The 20,336-nt window shown below is 42.3% G+C and overlaps 1 protein-coding gene across 1 annotated transcript in view; it reads left to right on the top strand.

Annotated features, from left to right (window-relative positions):
* LOC111960200 (neurexin-2-like) overlaps window positions 1-20,336 on the top strand; it is a 180,318-nt gene that overhangs the window by 131,615 nt on the left and 28,367 nt on the right. The window contains exon 3 of the mRNA XM_070437810.1: window positions 5,041-5,070. Within this exon, the coding sequence (XP_070293911.1) occupies window positions 5,041-5,070 (30 nt within the window). The remainder of the gene's footprint in view (window positions 1-5,040; window positions 5,071-20,336) is intronic.

The following is a 20,336-nucleotide window of genomic DNA, read 5'->3' as shown; positions in this document are numbered from 1 at the left end:
ATTTTGTCTGTCATAGTTGAAGTGTACCTATGATGAAAATTACAGGCCTCTCTCATCTTTTTAAGTGGGAGAACTTGCACAATTGGTGGCTGACTAAATACTTTTTTGCCCCACTGTATGAAAGAGACGATTGTGCCGCATGTGGGTTGCCTTGCCATTCATCCAGGCATCAGTGGCATGTTAGAAATCGAGTAATAGAATCAGCAAGGGAGTCTTCTCGAGCTCTCTGTTGTAGCTGTGATCACATGCTAGCAGCTAGCCACAGTGGAACAGTCCGATGAATGACCTATGCCAGTCCTGTTTTTGCGTTTAATTTGATGTTGGAGCCTCAGTTTTAACACGTGTTTCATCCTCTTTGATAACCTTTTGATATCGCGCACGCCCCACTTGAATAATTAATGTGGCTCGCCAAGAGGAGGAGAGCAGCGAGCATCAATCCATCACCATCCCTTGCTCTCGGCCATCCTATGATACTTTCTCTCTAACCTCGGCTTTCCCTTGCTACAGCAAAGTGTTTTAAATTCCACTCGAGTTTCGATAGCCATTACTCGAGCTGTAAAACACAGCATGCATTATTCAATGAGACTTTTCTCCCGACGTCTTTTCAACAAATGTTTTTACAAATTTCCGGAGCGTGTGTTTTTGTGGCCCTTACGCAGCCACACTAGCATCGTTTCATGATCTAATATAGCTACGAGGATTGTTCTGCGAAAGTAAATGTTCCGAGGCATTATAAAGACATGACATGTTGCAGTGTAAATGGTACTGGAAACTGAAAGTACGCGGTCTCATGTAATAACATGTATAACATGTTATTACGAAGCACTAACCTATTATTCACATGTTTATGGCACATTGGCAAAATGTCTTGCTTGGCGATTTCTGTTGTCCTTCACCACTTTGTCTGACATATGACATCAATATCAATCTTTTGGAGATAAATTCAACCAAAGCTCCTCACCCAACCAATTAGAGCGATCCTTTCTGCACCACCCGTTATTCCAGTGGGTATGTGTGTATGTTAGTGTGACATATGTTGTGGGTGTATGTATAGGGATGTGGCCATATGCTTGCCGGACCTCCATGGAGGATGGTAGTGTTTTTTTATGCCTTCACAGCCCCACTGGGGTCTCCACAGCCAACGTACTCCTCTGTCCGAGTTAGACTATTGTTCCCACTGATGGACATGTGATGGAGGAGAGAACCGACTGATGATGACTCTAATCGTTCTCTGTCCACTTCGTGTGTGCTTTACCTCCGTCTTCTGTCCCCCTCCACATCTGTTCCCCATGTAAGTGATGGAAGGACCACGTGTGTTGTTAGGTAAACATGGTGCACGAATGACGTCTGACAAGGTCGTTGAAGAGCACACCTGTCGGAGATGGTTATACCATTCCTGTATTGGCGAGGCTGGGTTACGGTGTCCATTTTATGACATTCCTACTCCCGATGACATAACCATACTGTTGACGGCTGCAGGGTTAAATTTAGATGTTCATAGTGAATTTCCTGCAATCATCAAACATGCTAATGTATTCTATGAATGTATTTCTTTGTATCCCCTCACTATTTTTGTCCTCGATTTAAAAGAATCCATTTTGGTGGGGTTGTTTACAACCCAGGGCCCTTGATGGAGTGCTGGGTAATTCTGAGTTAAATGCCCAACAGTGGAAATGTTTAGTAGGGATGGCTGGAAGCAGAGTAGGGTAGTGGAAGAGAGGAGGATGTGAGGAGGAGAGCAGACGGCAGCTGCAGCTGGCTGATTGAGAGATGGATGTGGAGCGAGGGAGAAAAGAGAAAGAGACAGGGGGAGAGACCGAGAGAGGGAAGGAGAGATTTCACGGTTGTACGTTTCCTCCTAATGACAGAATAATGACCCGTCTCCATCTGTCACTCAATCATCTCCAGCCAATCGTCAGCCGTCCCTGGTCGGCTCGGATTGCGTCAGGCATTCCCATCTGCACTCAAATCCCAATTAAGTGCGTAATCAAATTTTCAGATTTCGGGGTAAATTATAAGTCTCAGGCTAAGTTTTTATTTTCATTATGCTTTCAATGTGTTTAGTGGCAGTAATTCGATTTGTGTATGAAGGTGTATTTCCAATGCAATCGTATGGCTTTCCTATGAGTTGAATTACTGTAGTTATGGTCAGGCCTTATTGTCTGTTTCCTCAGAGAGGCCTACAATGCCTTTCACATAGGCTGTTTGGCTGGGAGATAGAACTGGGCGATATGGACAAAAATGCATATCACGATAAATTGCCTGTATTGATAAGATAAAGATAATAGAACGATACATTTGTAATATTAATGTGCACCACCGTTTATACTACTACTAGTTTGATAGTTGTAGCCATCAATTGTCGCAATAACAATCACCCATATTATTAATTTATTTTCCTACATCACATTTCTCTAGGATAGGCTACTTATCGTAATGAATGATATCAGCAGAATGCTTGAGATAAGTGATCGGTATGGTCGGTGTCGATCATTTTTGGTTTATCGTCCCAGCTTGAGGGAGGCAAGTGTGAAAGTGAACAGGTGGTCTCTTGATATGTTTGGGCCAGAACGTCTTTCTCCCTCTCTCTGTCTGTGTCATATGCTGAAACATGTTGAAGCCTCTTCATATCCCGCTCAGGATCTGGCTCTGTGTTAGTCTGACACCCCTTTTGCCTCTGCCAAGCGAAAACATTTTGTGTGACGTGCGCGCGCACGCACACACACACACACACACACACACACACACACACACACACACACACACACACACACACACACACACACACACACACACACACAATGTCTCCCTATGTTATTTTTTAAGTGTTTCACCCTCTTGTACCTCTCATTATTGAATTGCAGCTTCCTCTCCCATCACGCCTGTGCCTTTCTCTTTTGTGCAAAGATGCAAACGGGGCCAGCTGTGTGGCAAACAGCTGTGCTCCTCACCCCTCGCCACCCTCCTACTTCCAGCGCTCCTCCTCTCCTCACACTTCAAGATATTTATAATGTTGCCTCTGCTCCAGCGCGCGGTCTTGGAGAGAGGGAGGGGGAGAAGAAGGGAGAGAGAACCCGGGGGATGAGATGATTTGGTATGCACCATCAGCACAGGCCTGTTTCTTTGGGCTGCCTTATCTGTCTAATGGATTATGGGTAGAGGAACAAAACGGGGAGGGAGGATGATTGGACTCTCTCTATATAGGGGCCAGCAGGAATTAGCCCAAATAGATCAATTGAACATGCACTACATTCCTGTTCCTTAATCACAGTCACTATTCAAAGACAGGACAATAGAGAATGCTGTTGTACTTGGGAGTCACTGTATTTACAATCCTGTGTTAGCTATTGGTCTGTTGTAAGGTGGGTGCTCGGGGCGATGTTGTTTGACGTTATAGTTTTTTGTGGCGTAACCATTCTATCAATGATATCTGGATGTAGGATATCTCTTACAAATATCCTACCCGGTGATATGTTCCCTGAAACCAAGATTACCAGAGAGAACAAAACAAAATGCAATGTTTACCAATGCTGTTGAGATAAATGGCTGTTGACCCCATTGCTATTGTCATCGATGCGGCCCAGAAATGACGTCTTGTTCAAGACATATATATTTTTTCCAGCAGGGTGCCTTCCTGACAATACCTTGATGTTGAAAAACACAGTTGGTACTTCTCAGAATATTCTGTGTACTTCTCAATTGTTCTTAGACTACCTGAAGGTTGGGCCAATCAAAACGTCCTATTATGTGTGTATCGCTCAGGTCAGAGAAAGCTTTTTCTTTGCATATGTGTTTGTATTACATCTAGGTGTTCACATTCCTGGAAATCTGTTGCCTTGCAATGTTGTCATTGTGATAGGTAGAACATATTACATGTTACCCATTTTGTTATCAGACTTGTATACATGTTTTATTTATGGGCAATATATACAGTAGTTTGACTAAAGAATTGCTATTCAACCATTCACAAGTTGCAAATAGTGTGGCCAAAGAGTCTCATCAAGGCTCTTTTGTTTGTGTAGTGGTTTTCTGATTTCCAGTTGTTTCCAGTTGGTCTGGTCTGACTGAAGTGACTTCGTCAGCACTAGGGACGTACTGTATTGCTGGGAGGTGATGCCGGATTTCCATAGTCATTATTGAGTTCCGGTGTAACAGTGTGGTTGACATCATTTGACCCCAAAACTGTGGAGCCCCTTGAAATGATTGGAATCGAATTTATTTGTCCCCTGATTCCACCAACATTCTATTTGGATGTTTGCCGAGGCTATATCAGGGCTGTTAACACGGTGTAGTATCTGTGCTGTAAACATTTACTGTATCTGTGTCAGTATATATAGTCTTCGACTCTGGGCTGTTCCTGTGTTTTACTGCTTATCTTTGACCCTTTCTTTTAGAGACCTTGGATCTCTAAGAGTAGTACAGATTTATACCGTATAGAATTCAGTTGAAACTTGTCGCTGCCAAACAGTTAATATGTGTGTGTTCCATAAGTACTTCAGAGAAAAAAAAAGCATTTGTGTGCGCAATGACCTTCGGGGGTTGCACCAAATGAAATGCTTTTTTTTTTCTACCCCCCCACACCTTCACTCAAGAAGTGTTTGCTTATTTTTTCGTTATCCTCTCTCTCTCGCTCTCTCTTTCTCTCTTTCTCTCTTTCTCTCTCTCTCTCTCTCTCTCTCTCTCTCTCTCTCTCTCTCTCTCCTCTCGCGTCTCTGGGACGCCCCAGCTTCTTAATTTTTCTTTTCTCATCTTGTCTCTCGGCTCTCTCTATCTCGGCTTCCTCTCTTTGCGCTCTCTCTCCCGGGCTCTCTATCTTTCTCTCGCTCTCTTGCTCTCTCTCTCTCTCTCTTTCTCTCTCTCTTTCTCTCTCTCTCTCTCTCTCTCTCTTACCTTTGAGTTGAATCTCTGACATCCGAGTCTGCCCCAGGATGTCTGTCACAAACTGCAGTCCAACGTTGTGACAATGCTTTTTTTCCTCCCGTTGCCTTTTATGACCTTCTTTTTTCCTTTCTTTTCTTTTTTTCTGTTCTTTCCTTCAAGGTCTGGCGCACCTGACGTTAAGCAACCAAGGTATGGGTTCATTCCTTTTTTTGGTTCTTTTTAGAGGGGGAAAAAAAACTCCTCTCTGCCCAATCTCCTCCTCTTCCTCACTCCTCAGCTTTCCTCACCCTCCCTCGTTCCCGACCTCCATTTTCTTTAACCCGTCTTCCTAGCCCATCTCCCTATCCCTGGCACCCCCCAATTCTCTCACCCTCCTTCCCTCCACACTTCTCTCTGTTTTGGTTGTGCTTCCTGCCATGTCCTTCCTTGTGCTCTCTGTGCCTCCACACTGTCCGTCCCACCCTTGTCCTGTCCTTCTGGCTCACCTGGAACCACCTCTGACCTACGCCCTCCCGGGCTGCAGGTAACGCTTTTCTGTTCTCCCTTTTGCTTGGGTTTTCAAAAAGTGTCTGCAGGAAAATGTTGGTCAAGTGAAATGTTAATTGTATGTTATCCTTCTTACTAATGCAACACGGTTGTTGTTGAATGACACAGAGTTTCCTATCACCACTCTGCTGTCATTCTCATTGTTTGGCACCCTGATCTGTTCTGATGAGGTTTTAAGGTTCTTCAGAGACAGATTGCTAGCTTTTTGATATAGCAATGAAATGTATCCCTGGAAAGAATGTTTTGTGAATTATGTATGAAGAAAAATGTCTTGAAAAGCCTTGAGATTGAACTGTGCTGCTATGTACATGTTACGGTCTCCAATGAAACTGTTTTAATGTGCTTCTCTGACTTCACATTTCACCATAGCTTTACTATCAACCAAGACACGAGCAAAACACACCTGATCCTAAACTTTATCCTTCATTCCACTACATCCCTCAGAGTGTTTCTCTCTTCACACAGACAACCTTTATGTGCCTTGTTTATCCACACACTGGGTTGCACTGTGGCCTCCTGATGTGAACCACCCAGAAATGGTGGAAGAGGGAAAGTTCATGGGCGAGTGATATAGCCAGGCAGGGATCGTCTGGGGATCGAACTGACCTTTACCAGAAGGGGGAGAACAGTCTGGCTCTTATCGACTCTCATCCCTCTCCCACCTCGACCCCCATCACTGATGCACTGGGATCTGACTAGGATGTCTGAATCACCCTCTCCTGGGCTGCATTTCAAAACTCTTTCCTCGATTCTTTGCATCTTCTCTGAATCACATTTTGATCCAATGCTCTCCTCTCCTCTGACATTTGAGATGGAGAGAGGATGCGAGGAAATCGAGGAAAGACTTCACCCCTGATCTCTTTAAACACATACAGGTTCAAACACCTGTGCCGAACCCCTTAAATGTCTTTAACACCTCCCTTTAATTAACTCTACGAGATCGGTGTCCCCCCTGTGGGACGGTTGAGCTAACGTAGACTAATGTGATTAGCGTGAGGTTATAAGTAACCAGAACATTTCCCAGGACATAGGCTTATCTGATATGGGTAGAAAGCTTACATTCTTGTTAATCTAACTGCACTGTCCAATTTACATAAATTATTGCAGTGAAATAATACCATGCTATTGTTTGAGGAAAGTGCACAGTTATGAACTTAAAAATGTATCAATTAACCAATTAGGCACATTTGGGCAGACTTGATGCAAAATTTTGAACAGAAATGCAATGGTTCACTGGATAAGTCTAAAACTTTGCACATACACTGCTACCATCTAGTGGCCAAAATCTAAATGGCACCTATAACCTAGAATAATACATTATGGCCTTTCTCTTGCATTTCAAAGATGATAAAGAAATATGCATGTTTTTTTATTTTGTATTAACTTTTACCAGATCTAAAGTGCTATATTCTCCTACATTAATTTCACATTTCCACAAACTTTAAAGTGTTTCCTTTCAAATGGTATCAATAACATGCATATCCTTGCTTCAGGTCCTGAGCTACAGGCAGTTCGATTTGGGTATGTCATTTTAGTAGAACATTTTTAAAAAAGGGTCAGATCCTTAAGAGTTTTTAAAGACTCCTTAGCTCCCTTAAAACCTCTACCGCTTCTCTCTCCCGGATCCGGGATCCTCCTCATCATAAAAGCTGACTAGCATAGCCTAGCCTAACGGGACAGGGATATCATATAATATAATTTTCATGAAATCACAAGTCCAATACAGCCAATGAAAGATAAACATCTTGTGAATCCAGCCATAATTTCCGATTTTTAAAATGTTTTACAGCGAAAACACAATATGTATTTCTATTAGCTAACCACAATAGCCAAACACACAAACGGATATTTTCACCATGTTTCCACCGCATAGGTAGCTTTCACAAAACCGACAAAATAGAGATAAAATTAGTCACTAACCAAGAAATAACTTCATCAGATGACAGTCTTATAACATGTTATACAATACATTTATGTTTTGTTCGAAAATTTGCATATTTGAGGTATAAATCATAGTTTTACATTGCAGCCACCATCAAAAATAGCACCAAAGCAGCCAGAATAATTACAGAGAGCAACGTGAAATACATAAATACTCATCATAAAACATTTATGAAAAATACATGGTGTACAGCAAATGAAAGATAAACATCTTGTGAATCCAGCCAATATTTCAGATTTTTTAAGTGTTTTACAGCGAAAACACAATATAGAATTATATTAGCTTACCAAAATAGCCAAACACACAAACGCATTTATTCACCGCAAAGGTAGCTTTCGCAAAAACCAGCAAAAGATATAAAATGAATCACTAACCTTAAACAAATTCATCAGATGACAGTCTTATAACATTATGTTATACAATACAATTATGTTTTGTTCGAAAATGTGCATATTTATAGCTACAAATCCTGGTTATACATTGTGAATACGTAGCATCGATTCACCAGAATCTCCKGRGATATTTTGGACACTCACCTAATCTGACCAAAGAACTCATCATAAACTTKACATAAAAATACTTGTTSTATGGCAAATGAAAGATACACTGGTTCTTAATGCAACCGCTGTGTTCGATTTTTAAAAATAACTTTACCATAACATACAGCTTGCGTTATTGTGAGASAGCRCTCACCAAMACGGMGGAGAATRGGAGTCAACATTTTACACAGAAATACGAAATAACAYCATAAATGTTTTCTTAYTTTTGCTGAGCTTCCATCAGAATGTTGTACAAGGAGTCCTTGGTCCAGAATAAATCGTTGTTTGGTTTTAGAATGTCCATTTCTTCTGTCGAATTCGCRCCACAATGCTAGCCAAGGTTGCTAACATTCCCATCCTCTCTTGRCGCAAAGAACGGAAAACTCCAAAAGTCCCAATAAACGTTGAATAAACTGATAAAACTCGGTTGAAAAAACCTACTTTATGATGTTATTATCATACGTATCAAATAAAATCAGAGCCGGAGATATTCGCCGTGTAAACCAAACGCTTTTCAGAAGACAATGTCGAGCTCCGCCGCCGCCTTCGAAGACAAAGAAAATTCCGGACCTGTCACTCCAAAAGCTCTTGTTCGGCCTCAGATCAAGCTAGACACCCCATTCCACCTTCCACTGCCTGTTGACATCTAGTGGAAGGCGTATGAAGTGCATGCATATCGATAAATAAAAGCCAGTTGAATAGGCAGGCCCTGAAACAGAGCCTCGTTTTCAGATTTTTCACTTCCTGTATGGAAGTTTGCTGCAAAATGAGTTCTGTTTCACTCACAGATATAATTCAAACAGTTTTAGAAACTTCTGAGTGTTTTCTATCAAATAGTAATAATAATATGCATATTGTATGATCTAGAAAAGAGTACGAGGCCGTTTCATTTGGGCACGATTCTTTCCAAAGTGAAAACAGCGCCCCCCTATTGACAAGAAGTTAAATGTCTCCAACACCTCTCCTAGACTCCTCTAACTGCCTTACATGCGCCATTGACGACTTCTGATGGGCTAGCCATCACTGGAGAGCCCTGTTGTGAACAAGAGCTCTGAGATCCCCCTCGGTCCGTAGGTCCTAGCCACCCATAATTAAAGTGGACATAGTGAAACCTCATTGTTCCTGTCGCTGGGTGACTCAACGACGGCACACCAATCGCTCCTCCAGACATCCGCTATGACCCCGCTGAATCAAAATCCTCTCATTTCTATACAGGTTCGTCTTCGCTCTGCCATGACATTTTCTCCCACATTCCATCAATATGTAGGCCTATAGTGTGCCAGTCTTTCCCCCCCCCCCTCCAATAGCTTGTTTACTCGGTCCGTGTGGTGGTAATTGTTGGTATTAAGATTTACCCCAATCCCCCAATCCTTACCTAACCCCTCATGGCTACAGAGTGACCCAGGTGTTAGCGATTCCCGTTCGCTGTTTGGAGGATGGATTTGCATTTGTGTAACCCCTGACCCATAAGAGGAGCAGGAAACGTCTTATCCGTCAATGCTGCTGGGGAAATGGGGGGAGTACCGTAACAAATACTGCACATACCTGTTCAAATGGGAGACGGAACAGTCAAGAAGCTGAAAATAGATGGGATTTTGCTGCATGCACCACCAGAGCTTACTTGAATATGCACTGACTCTCTCTCTCCTCTCAAAAACAAGGTAAAAAAAAGACAGAGAAAGGTATAAGTTTAAACAGTACTGATTTCGATTTAACCAAGCCACAGGCATTCTATTGAGGTCTAATGCATATTCCAAATAGGGAAATAAGAAAATGTCTCCTACTTTCATCTTTTTTACGCATAACTTATTGGGGAAATAGAAGGGTAGGGGGGATATTTCATGATACAACAAGGAAAAAAAGCTGATCAGACAAGCCTTGGTCTCCCTGTCCTTCGTATTGATTGGCTGTAGTTCAAATTAATACAGTGGTCGTCCCCCCGTGAACAAGCCACAGAAACATCTTTAAAGAACACAATCAATAAGCCTATTTGGCTCAGGAATAGAGCGCAACAGCTTCAGTGACTGACATGGTTTGCGATTGAAGGCTGAGACACTTTTGTCAGTGTCTTCAATTCGACAGTGACTGTGTGTGTGCACCTGTAAACGTGTGTATTTGTCTGCTTGTCCTTCTGCGCCTTGTAACATTTGTTCGGAGCAAATTGAAACGGCGTGTTGCCGTCACTGCGAGACCTTGGGACTAGACATTTCTATCTGACATTTTTGTCAAAAATGTGTCACAAACCGTATGATTGATCTTTCGATCGTTCTTCATGTGTTAGATTCTTGCAAAAGTAAAATTAAGTGAAACAAATGAAAACTAGAAAGTTCTCTCTGCATAAACCCATTTGTGCTTTGAATATAAGGTTCTATCTGCAATCCAATCAGAAGCCTGAACAAATACAGATGGACCAATCAGAACACGTCTTTTCCCCATCTCTCTCTAAGTATGTTCTAGGCTTTCCAGCAATAATGGCACTTTCACCGCAGTGGGCTAAATCAGGGTCACACAGAGTGTTTCTTGGTAGTCATAAACAAATCTACTTCGAAACAAAAGTATACACCTCACAAACATGGTTATGGGCTTAAAAAAAGAAGACCTCTGTACCATGTCAGATATAGAGTTGAAATGTATTCCATGTTGAATAGCATCCCAATATTACACTTTATATACATCACAGAAGACTGAAATATAACAAAACTGTTGGATATAGAAACACCAGATTTTCAGCAAAAAAGAAAGAAAAGTATATTAATTATGAATAACATTCCATCCATGAGACCACTAGAGGGCACTTTGGTCATTCCACTGCAGGAACTACAGTATATGACGATAGTAATTTGTCTGATGATCATAATACAATACATTTCTGAATGTACACTGAGTATAACAAACACTAGGAACACCTTCCTAATATTCAGTTGCACCTCCCCCCACCCTTTCGGTGGTGGACCATTCTTGATACACACAGGAAACTGTTGAGCGTGAAAAACCCAGCAGCATTGCAGTTCTTGACACAAACCGGTGTGCCTGGCACTTAGACCCATATCCCGTTCAAAGGCACTTTGTCTTGCCCATTCACCCTCTGAATGGCATACATTCACAATCCATGTCTCAATTGTCTCAAGGCTTAAAAATCCTTCTTTAACCAGTCTCCTCCCCTTCATCTACACTGATTGAAGTGGATTTAACAATAAGGGATCATAGCTTTCACCTGGATTCACCTGGTCAGTGTATATGTCAAGGAAAGAACAGGGGGTGTTAATGTGGTGTATGCATAATGTACTTGATGATGTCTTCTGACTCTATCTTGGTAAAATAGTGTTACTCTATCATTTATGTATTAAAATAGCTACAGTTTTCTTACAAACTGAACATGTCGATTCAGAAGTTTCAGATAGAACACGAGATTGACATTTTAAAGCCATAAGGTTCTGTCTGTGATTGCATCCCCCTAAAAAACGGATTTGCAAAAGTCTCAGGATTTTTTTCACTGAAGTTATCTTTAAGGAAAAGACCTTAATGGGTTGTGGAAGAGAAATTCACTCAAAACAGTTCTGAGATCTGCGTTGTGAACTTTGATGCTCAACATCGCAGAACTATTTTCCCAAGGTCACGAGCGACTGTGCCCGTTGGTGGATCAGAGTGCAGGTGCTTTTCACCACCACCCCCGACCATTCCAGTCTGCAGAGCCAAGCGAGGAAAATCAATTCCTCGCTCTTTCACAAAACTTGTCCTTCCTAGAGATGAAGGGCAAAGCCTATGCCTCGACAGGCTGATCTCTATCCACCAAGGTAACTTGAGATCCAAGGCGATATTCGACGTTTGTCCTGATCCCCAGGACAACAGGAAATGCTTTCGAAACCGGCCATTAGGGGCAACGGTGAGAGCTATTACCATCAAGTAGACTTGTTAGGTTGTTGTGGATAGAGGCGTAAGCCTCTAGCTCTAAGGGTTGGGTGTTCAATCCCAGCACTTGGTGCAATTTTTTTTTGTTTACTTGTTTTAACCCTTATCCCAAACCTTAACCCTTACCTTAATCATTCGGAATGAATGACCTAAAGTTAACCATCAAGTTGTTTAAGTTATAACCCTATCCCAAACCTTACCTTAACCATTCAGATTTAATGCTTAAACTTAACCGTCGAAATGTGACAAACATTGAACTGTCCCCCAGGCCTGTCACTGCTCCGCCACCATACTGAGACACACGCTCCCCATGCCTTCACACCGTGGCACAGGCCTCCAATACCAACACTAAATCTTCCCCCATAATAATACATATTAACACTGATCTAATTACAGTGGTGTAACAGTACATATTGTATCGTACAGTATTTGGTTCCATAGCGTCATGACAAATTTAGTGTTCCACGTTTCATAAGAAAAACAAACTTAGGCCTAGTTGATTCAATGTCAGAGACTCCAAATAATGTGAAATAGGCCTTATATCTAACCAAACCACTGTTCATGTATTATTCAATGTTCTTCGTAGTTCAATGTTTGCAAGTATTCTGTCAAAATAGCCAGCAAATATAGAGCAATCTGCCAAAAGGAGAATACATGGCGTGTGTTCAATGGTATGTGAATTGAGGTGTATATTTTTTTATTTCTAAAACAAATATGCTCTTTTATTTCAATCAAATATGCTAATCTTTAACTATGTTCTTTAAAATGAGGCTAATGGCCTTTTTCATGTGTGGAAATTATAATACCAGGTCCCTAGTTCAGATTTTTAAAGCCTGACTGTTCAATTTCGGACCACATTATATACCAAAACTCTTTGGTTCCTAACCCATTCATTCACTATGGACCCCTATGAACTTCGAAGCGCTTATATGTAATTCGGAGCCTGAGGGATTCCTTACTTTAACAAACCAATTAATGGCTACGTCATCAAAAAAAAGCAAGGGCCTAATGAAACAATGTAGAACACTAATAGGCTTAAATCGCCAATTTTCCCAGCTCCTCAGATTTGGATTGCAAGCAACTTCAAACGGCGGTTGTTGAACCCAGTACGTGATTAGAGTTTTTCTCTTAGTCCCCAGAGCAGGTGTATTCAACTCTTACCCTATGAGGTCCAGAGCCTGTTGGTTTTCTGTTATATTCTTGATAATTAAAGTGTCCCAGGACTAAATCAGCCCCTGAGGGATTATTTTTTTTAAAAGCAGTGGAAATGGCTTTGAGGTCCAATTGAATATGAGGGCCCTGGAGGATGAACACGTACCGGGAGTCAGATTAACCAATCCCTGAGAGAGAATCTAGATTATCTGATGTCCTTGATGATACTTGGAGATCATTTAGGAAAGATCAAATCATATGTTATTTGGTCACATGCTTCGTAAACAACAGGTGTAGACGCCTTGTGGTCAGATGCCAAACAGTTGCCATATCAAGCGGTGATGCAGCCAGTCATGGGCGGACTGGGATAAACATTTAGGCCTGGCATTTTAGCCACACCAGCCAACATCACATCGCATCACAGCGCACGCACTACACAGTCTGGGTTTAAAAAAAACAAAACACGTACTGGGTTTAAAAAAACAAAAAACAGTCTTCTCTGTAGTCACTGTTTCTCTGGCTTTTGCCTCTCTCTTGTTTGCTCTCGTTCCTCAACTTGACGATGGACCTGAGCATCATCATTATCCGGTTCACTGTCTGTGCTAGGCCTAGCATCATCTTATTTGTGAATGAATAAATACATGTATTAGACGATCATAGGGAACACACGTTATGAACTAATGTACAGTTTTTAAGTGTGTCTATATGTAAACATAATTAGAATTATTGTGTCATGTGTCATATGTGTCCTCCCCCCTTACCCCCTTGTTAATTACTATTACATATTAAGGTGCTGGCAGTACATCTATGTGTGTCTCTCTCGCTCTCTGTTTTCTTCCTACCTCCACTGCACTCGTCCCTGAGCTGTCCCTGCTAAGCCCAGCATCCTTTCTCATGGCACTGGTACCAGAAGACCACGGGACAACGTTGGCTGTACTAAGCCCAGCAACATTCTAGTTGTGAATGAATAAACACATTTAATAGATATAGCATGACAAAACACTGAATAAATGCCTAATAGGTTGGCTCATAATACCTTATAGAAGCCTAACTACTTATTTAGCAAATGAGTGCCTAGCTGTCATCAAATCAGAGTTGCTGTGTTACATAATACAGGAAGTAAATGTTGCAGGACGTCCACACGCCTCACAAGACTAGTCTGAAGGTAGCCGGGTACCAGTTTTAAAAAAATGAATGGAAGATTATATTAAGATTTTTTTGATACATTAAGCAGTCCTAAAATTCCAGATAAAATAGCAAAATTATCCTTGGTATGACCATCTTAAAACAATTCCATATGTTAGCCTAGTAGACCCCCCTTCCTCTCCCAGCATACTCTCAAAAATGTAAAAAAATAAGTACAAAAATGTAATACTTAAACTTAACCGTTGAAATGTGACTTCTATCCCTCCCCCTGGACAAACGTTGAATACTGAAGTAAAACCCTGTCAAACCGTGAGGTCTTGTTGCTCTATCTCCCTGTCCCCCAGGCCTGTCACTGCTCCACCACCACACCGAGACACACGCCCCCCATGCAGTCACACTGACACTAAACCTAGCCCCAATAATAATACACATTAACACTGATCTAATTATAGTGGTGTCATACAGTGTTTGGTTCCTAAAATAAGAAAGAATACAGAATACAAGCCTAGTGGGTTGCCATTTGCTCATAACACCTCAATACCTTATGGGTGGCAGGTAGCCTAGTGATTAAGAGGGTTGTGACAGTAACTGAAAGGTTGCTGGCTCAAATCCCTGAGCCGACTAGCTGAAACATCATTTAGCAAGGCACTTAACCCTAATTGCTCCTGTAAGTCGCTCTGGATAAGTGTCTGCTAAATGACAACATCAAAAAAGCCTAACTACTTACAGTTACTTAGCAAATTAGTGCCTGACTGTCATCAAATAAAAGTTTATTGGTCACATGCCCAGAGTACAGGATGTAAATGTTGCGGGGAAATGCTTACTCACAAGCTCTCCTCAAGTGCAATATTATCAGAACTCAGGATAAGACCCAGATGCAGACAGTTGTAACGGTTTTCTTCCATTGGTGAAGGAGAGGACCAAAATGCAGCGCGGTGTCACGCCCTGGCCTTAGTATTCTTTGTTTTCTTTATTATTTTAGTTAGGTCAGGGTGTGACATGGGGAATGTTTGGGTTTTATCGGTTTTGGGTGGTTATATGGTAAAGGGGGTGTTGGGTGTAGTGTATGGGTTTGTGTTGAGTGTATGTGTCTAGCTGTGTCTATGTTGGTGTAGTTGTCTAGGAGAGTCTATGGTTGCCTGAATGGGTTCMCAATTAGAGACAGCTGATTTCTGTTGTCTCTGATTGGGAGCCATATTTAGGGTAGCCATAGGCTTTCGTTTGATGTGGGTAATTGTCTATGTCTGAACGTTTGTAGCCTGTATGTGCACTACGTTTATTAGCTTCACGGTCGGTCGTTTGTTTGTTTTGTTAGTTTTGTAAGAGTGTTTTGTTTTCGGTTCTCCTTCTTCTTAATAAAAAGAAGATGGCTTATTTTCCTACTGCTGCGTTTTGGTCCGTCAATCCTCCACACGATCGTGACACGCGGCTAGTGTTCAACATATTTAATAAAGAATGTGTGAACACTACAAACAACAAAAACAATAAATGTGAAAACCGAAACAGTCCTATCTGGTGCAGAACACAAACACAGAGACAGGAAACAATCACCCACAAAATCCCAACACAAAACAAGTCTCCTATATATGATTCTCAATCAGGGACAACGATTGACAGCTGCCTCTGATTGAGAAACATATTAGGCTGGACACAGAAACAGACAAACTAGACACACAACATAGAATTCCCACCCAGCTGACGTCCTGACCAACACTAAACAAGCAAAACACATAAGAACTCTGGTCAGGACGTTACAACAGTTCAAATCACAGAAGTTTATTTACAAATGACAGGTCAAGGGCAGGCAGAGGTCGGTAATCCAGGGAAGAGTCCGTAAAGTACAGAACGGCAGGCAGGCTCAGGGTCAGGGCTCGCAGAGGTCAGTAATCCATGGCACTGTCAAAAGGTACGGAACAGCAGGTAGGCTCAGGTTAGGCAGAATGGTCAAAACTGAAAGAACTTGACTACAGAGAACAGGAGTACGAAAAAACGCGCTGGTAGGCTTGACGAGACAAGACGAACTGACAACAGACAAACAGAGAACACAGATATAAATGCACGGGGGATAATGGGGAAAATGGGCGACACCTGGAGGGGGTTGAAGACAAGCACAAGACAGGTGAAACAGATCAGGGTGTGACAAATACACATACTGTATTTAACAAAAATACAACCAAAAAATAGAAATATATTCAAAAAATAAGTAGGAAGGGTAATAGTAATATACATAGCACTCAGAATGTACTATGAATAGTACAGAATATGCTGGGATGTGCAATAAAGTAAATAGTAACAGTAGTATTGACTGCATGTGTGTGTGTGTGTGTGTGTGTGTCAGTGTGTGTTGTCTTCCCTGCTGCACTTGACTCTGCTGCAGCAGATGAGCTGCCTGTGCTACGGCTATCATCACTGGGACCAGAAGATGAGGGGACCATACTGCCTGTACTGGGCCCAGTAACGTCCTAGTTGTGAATGAATAAACACATACATGTTAGACAAAGAAGAAAATCACTGAATAAATGCCTAAAAGATCATTGATTCTCAAGGGGGGTCACAAGGTTTTGAGGGGTCGCGAGTGTGGGGAAAAAAAGATATCTGACATTTTTAATCAATGTTTTTTTTTAATACATATTATAATAGGCTACATATAGCCTACCATTTATATTTTATAGTTATACCTTTGCCTTTTTCGATCCTGTCACTAACGTCGGCTTACGGCATTGCACCCCCAAAAAGTTGTACACCTCGACTGCTCTTCTATTGAATTAGATATAGAATCATCTGCGTTTGTCATAGAACGACGGGATTCGCTTTTGTGGAGGCAGACAGATTTCCAGCGCTGTGCTTTGTTTCCTTCCGCCAAGCAGTGACGGGCCCTCAGATGAGCAAATGATATTTTCGGCAGGACTTTCCCAGCCCCCAATGGCGGTGGATATGTAAGCTGACCCCAGAGTCCCTAGTCACTACAGTCAAATATGATCTATTATATTGACAAGTTGAGTGACCGGTCTAACAACGGAAATACATATCCTCAAAGATAGGGTATGCGGTAGGCGGGAGGAGTATAGGTAGGCGGGAGGAGTAGAGATCAATTGCGACCACACTAGCCAATGAGAGGACAGATACCCATGACTTTCTCTGCTACAGCTCAAACACCCTAATTGCCTCGCAGGCTGAAGAGACACTGAGCATGGTTACATGTACACGATAATATGATTATTATGTATAGTCAGATTACTACAATAGTTAGTTTATTAAAACGTTTGCATGCTTTGCAAGAAGAACGATTTCCCTACCGATCCTGTTTACATGGACACATCTTGAAATCAGGCTACCTGATGGGACTTTTGTTAATGCGGAACATCGGCAAACAAACTAAGTGCTCTAGCACAGTGACCATGTTCTTTTTGTGAAGACTATTTGATTCTGAGTACAGACATATAACGCTTGTATGTGAAAACTATTCACGTCGCTCGTGCGTAAGAGGGAGCCTTGCGTTACTAATGCTGGCACATGCGCAGATCAAATGCACAGCTGGAACGCTGATTAAAGCTGTTTACATGTCCTAATAATTCTAGTAATTCTAATCATTTGATTATGATCTTACGCCGATTTAAGGTCAGCAGAGTATGGTGTTCACGTGACTTTTTCCGTACTCTGCCGACTGCCATAATCCGTTTAATGTTGAATTATTAGTGTGCATGTAAACATAATCAATGAGATTTAGAAAGCAAAGCAAATAGCCTAAACATTGATAAAACAATTAAAATACACAGACAGCACCCAACTTCACCTTAATTTAACTGATGAATTAGGATTATTCAGCATCTATGCATTCACATTCAATGTTTGATTGTAATCCATAATGACGTGATGTTCAATAAAAAGGACTGTTTAAATGTCTAGTAGATGGCTATTCCCTTACCTACGTATGTGTTATAAAAGCCAATCTAACGTCTTGTCAGGCTATTACAGGTAGACTAGTGTCTAAATGTTCCCCTGACTCCCGCATACCCTAACTAGCCTTCTGTTTCATACAATACATGAATATATGTTTTCTTCCTACATTGACTGCACCATTGTACTCTGCTGCAGCAACAGCTGGTCTGTCATTTCTCACAGACACAGCACTCAAACTTTTTGCAAATAAGTTGGTTAATTTCAAACATTTAGCAGTGTCTGTGTAGAAACCTTTATGGTTACTTTTTCAGCACCACCTTTCCGTTTTTTATTATCCATGATCTTCTGTTCTTACTGAGTGACTGACAGAGAATCAGAGCAGGTCTCACTCTATTTGATGATGCGTGTTTGACTTTGAATGCGAATTGGCGCGACCTCAGCTCAGCCAATCAGGAAACCAGTCCTGCCCATCCTGAGGGGGGGGCCGATGCCCACTGGTCAGCCAAATGCTCAATATAGATTATTTTGACAAGAGAAATTGCGCAAAAGTCATAGAAAAACCAGCCAGCTGTGTCATTTTTGTTTTATTAAATGTATTGATATACATTTTGACCAGCCCACTCAAATAAAAGATGGCCCGGCCCTTCTGGCATTTGCCAGAATTTCCAGATGGCTAATCTGCCCATGCAGCCAGTCAATATGCTCTCTGGTACAGCAGTCAAACATTTTGAGGATCTGAGTGCCAATGCCAAATCTTTTCAGCCTCGTGCGGGGGAAGAGGCATTGTCGTGAAGACACTTGACAGTTGTTCCGAGCATGCTCTGAGTAAGCGCCCTGATAATCCATCTGGCCCTGTGGCCGTGTGACTGTTAACCTGTTTAAAGGTCTTACTCACATCGGCTATGGAGAGCGAGATCACACGGTTATCCAGAACAGCTGGTGCTCTCATGCATGGTTCAGTGTAGAATAKACTCAGTGCAGGCTCCACTGATTGTGATTTCAAATAATGGTTCCCTGATATGTCCAAAGGTTTTTCATCAGTCATTTTACATAGCACACACTTGTTGTGCATACATACACATGTGCACACAAACACACACATGCAGACACGTGCACAGACAGGGCTCAACAAGTGCCAGAGCACTTGCCCTTTTGCCCTCCTGTAAAAAAGTTCCCTCGCGGTTGAATTTAAAAAATGTTATGAATTGCTTAAAAATATATAAATTTTTTATGGTGCAGTGGTCTAGGGCACTGCATCGCAGCGCTAGCTGCACCACCAGAGTCTCTGGGTTCGCGCCCAGGCTCTGTCGCAGCCGGCCGCGACCGGGAGGTCCGTGGGGCGACGCACAATTGGCCTAGCGTCGTCTGGGTTAGGGAGGGTTTGGCCGGTAGGGATATCCTTGTCTCATCGCGCTCCAGCGACTCCTGTGGCGGGCCGGGCGCAGTGCCCGCTAACCGAGGGGGCCAGGTGCACGGTGTTTCCTCCGACACATTGGTGCGGCTGGCTTGGAGGTTGGAGGCGCGCTGTGTTAAGAAGCAGTGCGGCTTGGTTGGGGTTGTGCTTCGGAGGACGCATGGCTTTCGACCTTCGTCTCTCCCGAGCCCGTACGGGGTTGTAGCGATGAGACAAGATAGTAATTACTACGATTGGATACAACGAAAATTGGGGAGAAAGGGGGTAAATTTATTTAAAAAAAATATATATATTATATATTTTCAGTGTTTTATTTTAAAATGTAACAAATTGCACATCAAACTAGATCTTGAACCAGGGAAAATTCCCCCCTCCACCTGCCGCCGTAAACGTGCACTTGCCTGACTGCTGCATGCAGTGTAGCGCCGGGTGGAGAGTTTGAATACTGGTAGGTAGCTTGTTGGCTACTTTTTAGTTCATGCTTGATTCTGTTCCATTCCAGCCATTACAATGAGGCCCGTCCTCCTATAGCTCCTCCCACCAGCCTCCACTGTTTTAGTTGTATCTGTCATGTTCGTCTCTTACTGTTCGGGACAGTGAAGGGGGAAAGTCGACTGTTAGTAAGAGGCAGATGTCATCAGCAGAACAACCTAAAATCAAGACACATTGTTTCGACAGCATTGCTTATAAACAACTAGCTAGCAGATATACAAAATCATTCAGTACCAGCTGAGATAGCCACTCTCTTGAGCACCTGACCCCCCCCCCCCCCCCACACACACTCACACAGCTCTGCACCCATGTGCCGATGTATGCTTCGAGCTATGTTTGTGAATCCGTTGACGCACCTGTCATCTGTTGAGGCTTGAAGCCAGAGGGGAAAAAACAGACACCACTTAGATTGTCA

Source organism: Salvelinus sp. IW2-2015, linkage group LG37 (assembly GCF_002910315.2).
Source record: "Salvelinus sp. IW2-2015 linkage group LG37, ASM291031v2, whole genome shotgun sequence".
Classification (NCBI taxonomy): domain Eukaryota; kingdom Metazoa; phylum Chordata; class Actinopteri; order Salmoniformes; family Salmonidae; genus Salvelinus; species Salvelinus sp. IW2-2015.
This window is presented reverse-complemented; position numbering and strand designations above follow the sequence as displayed.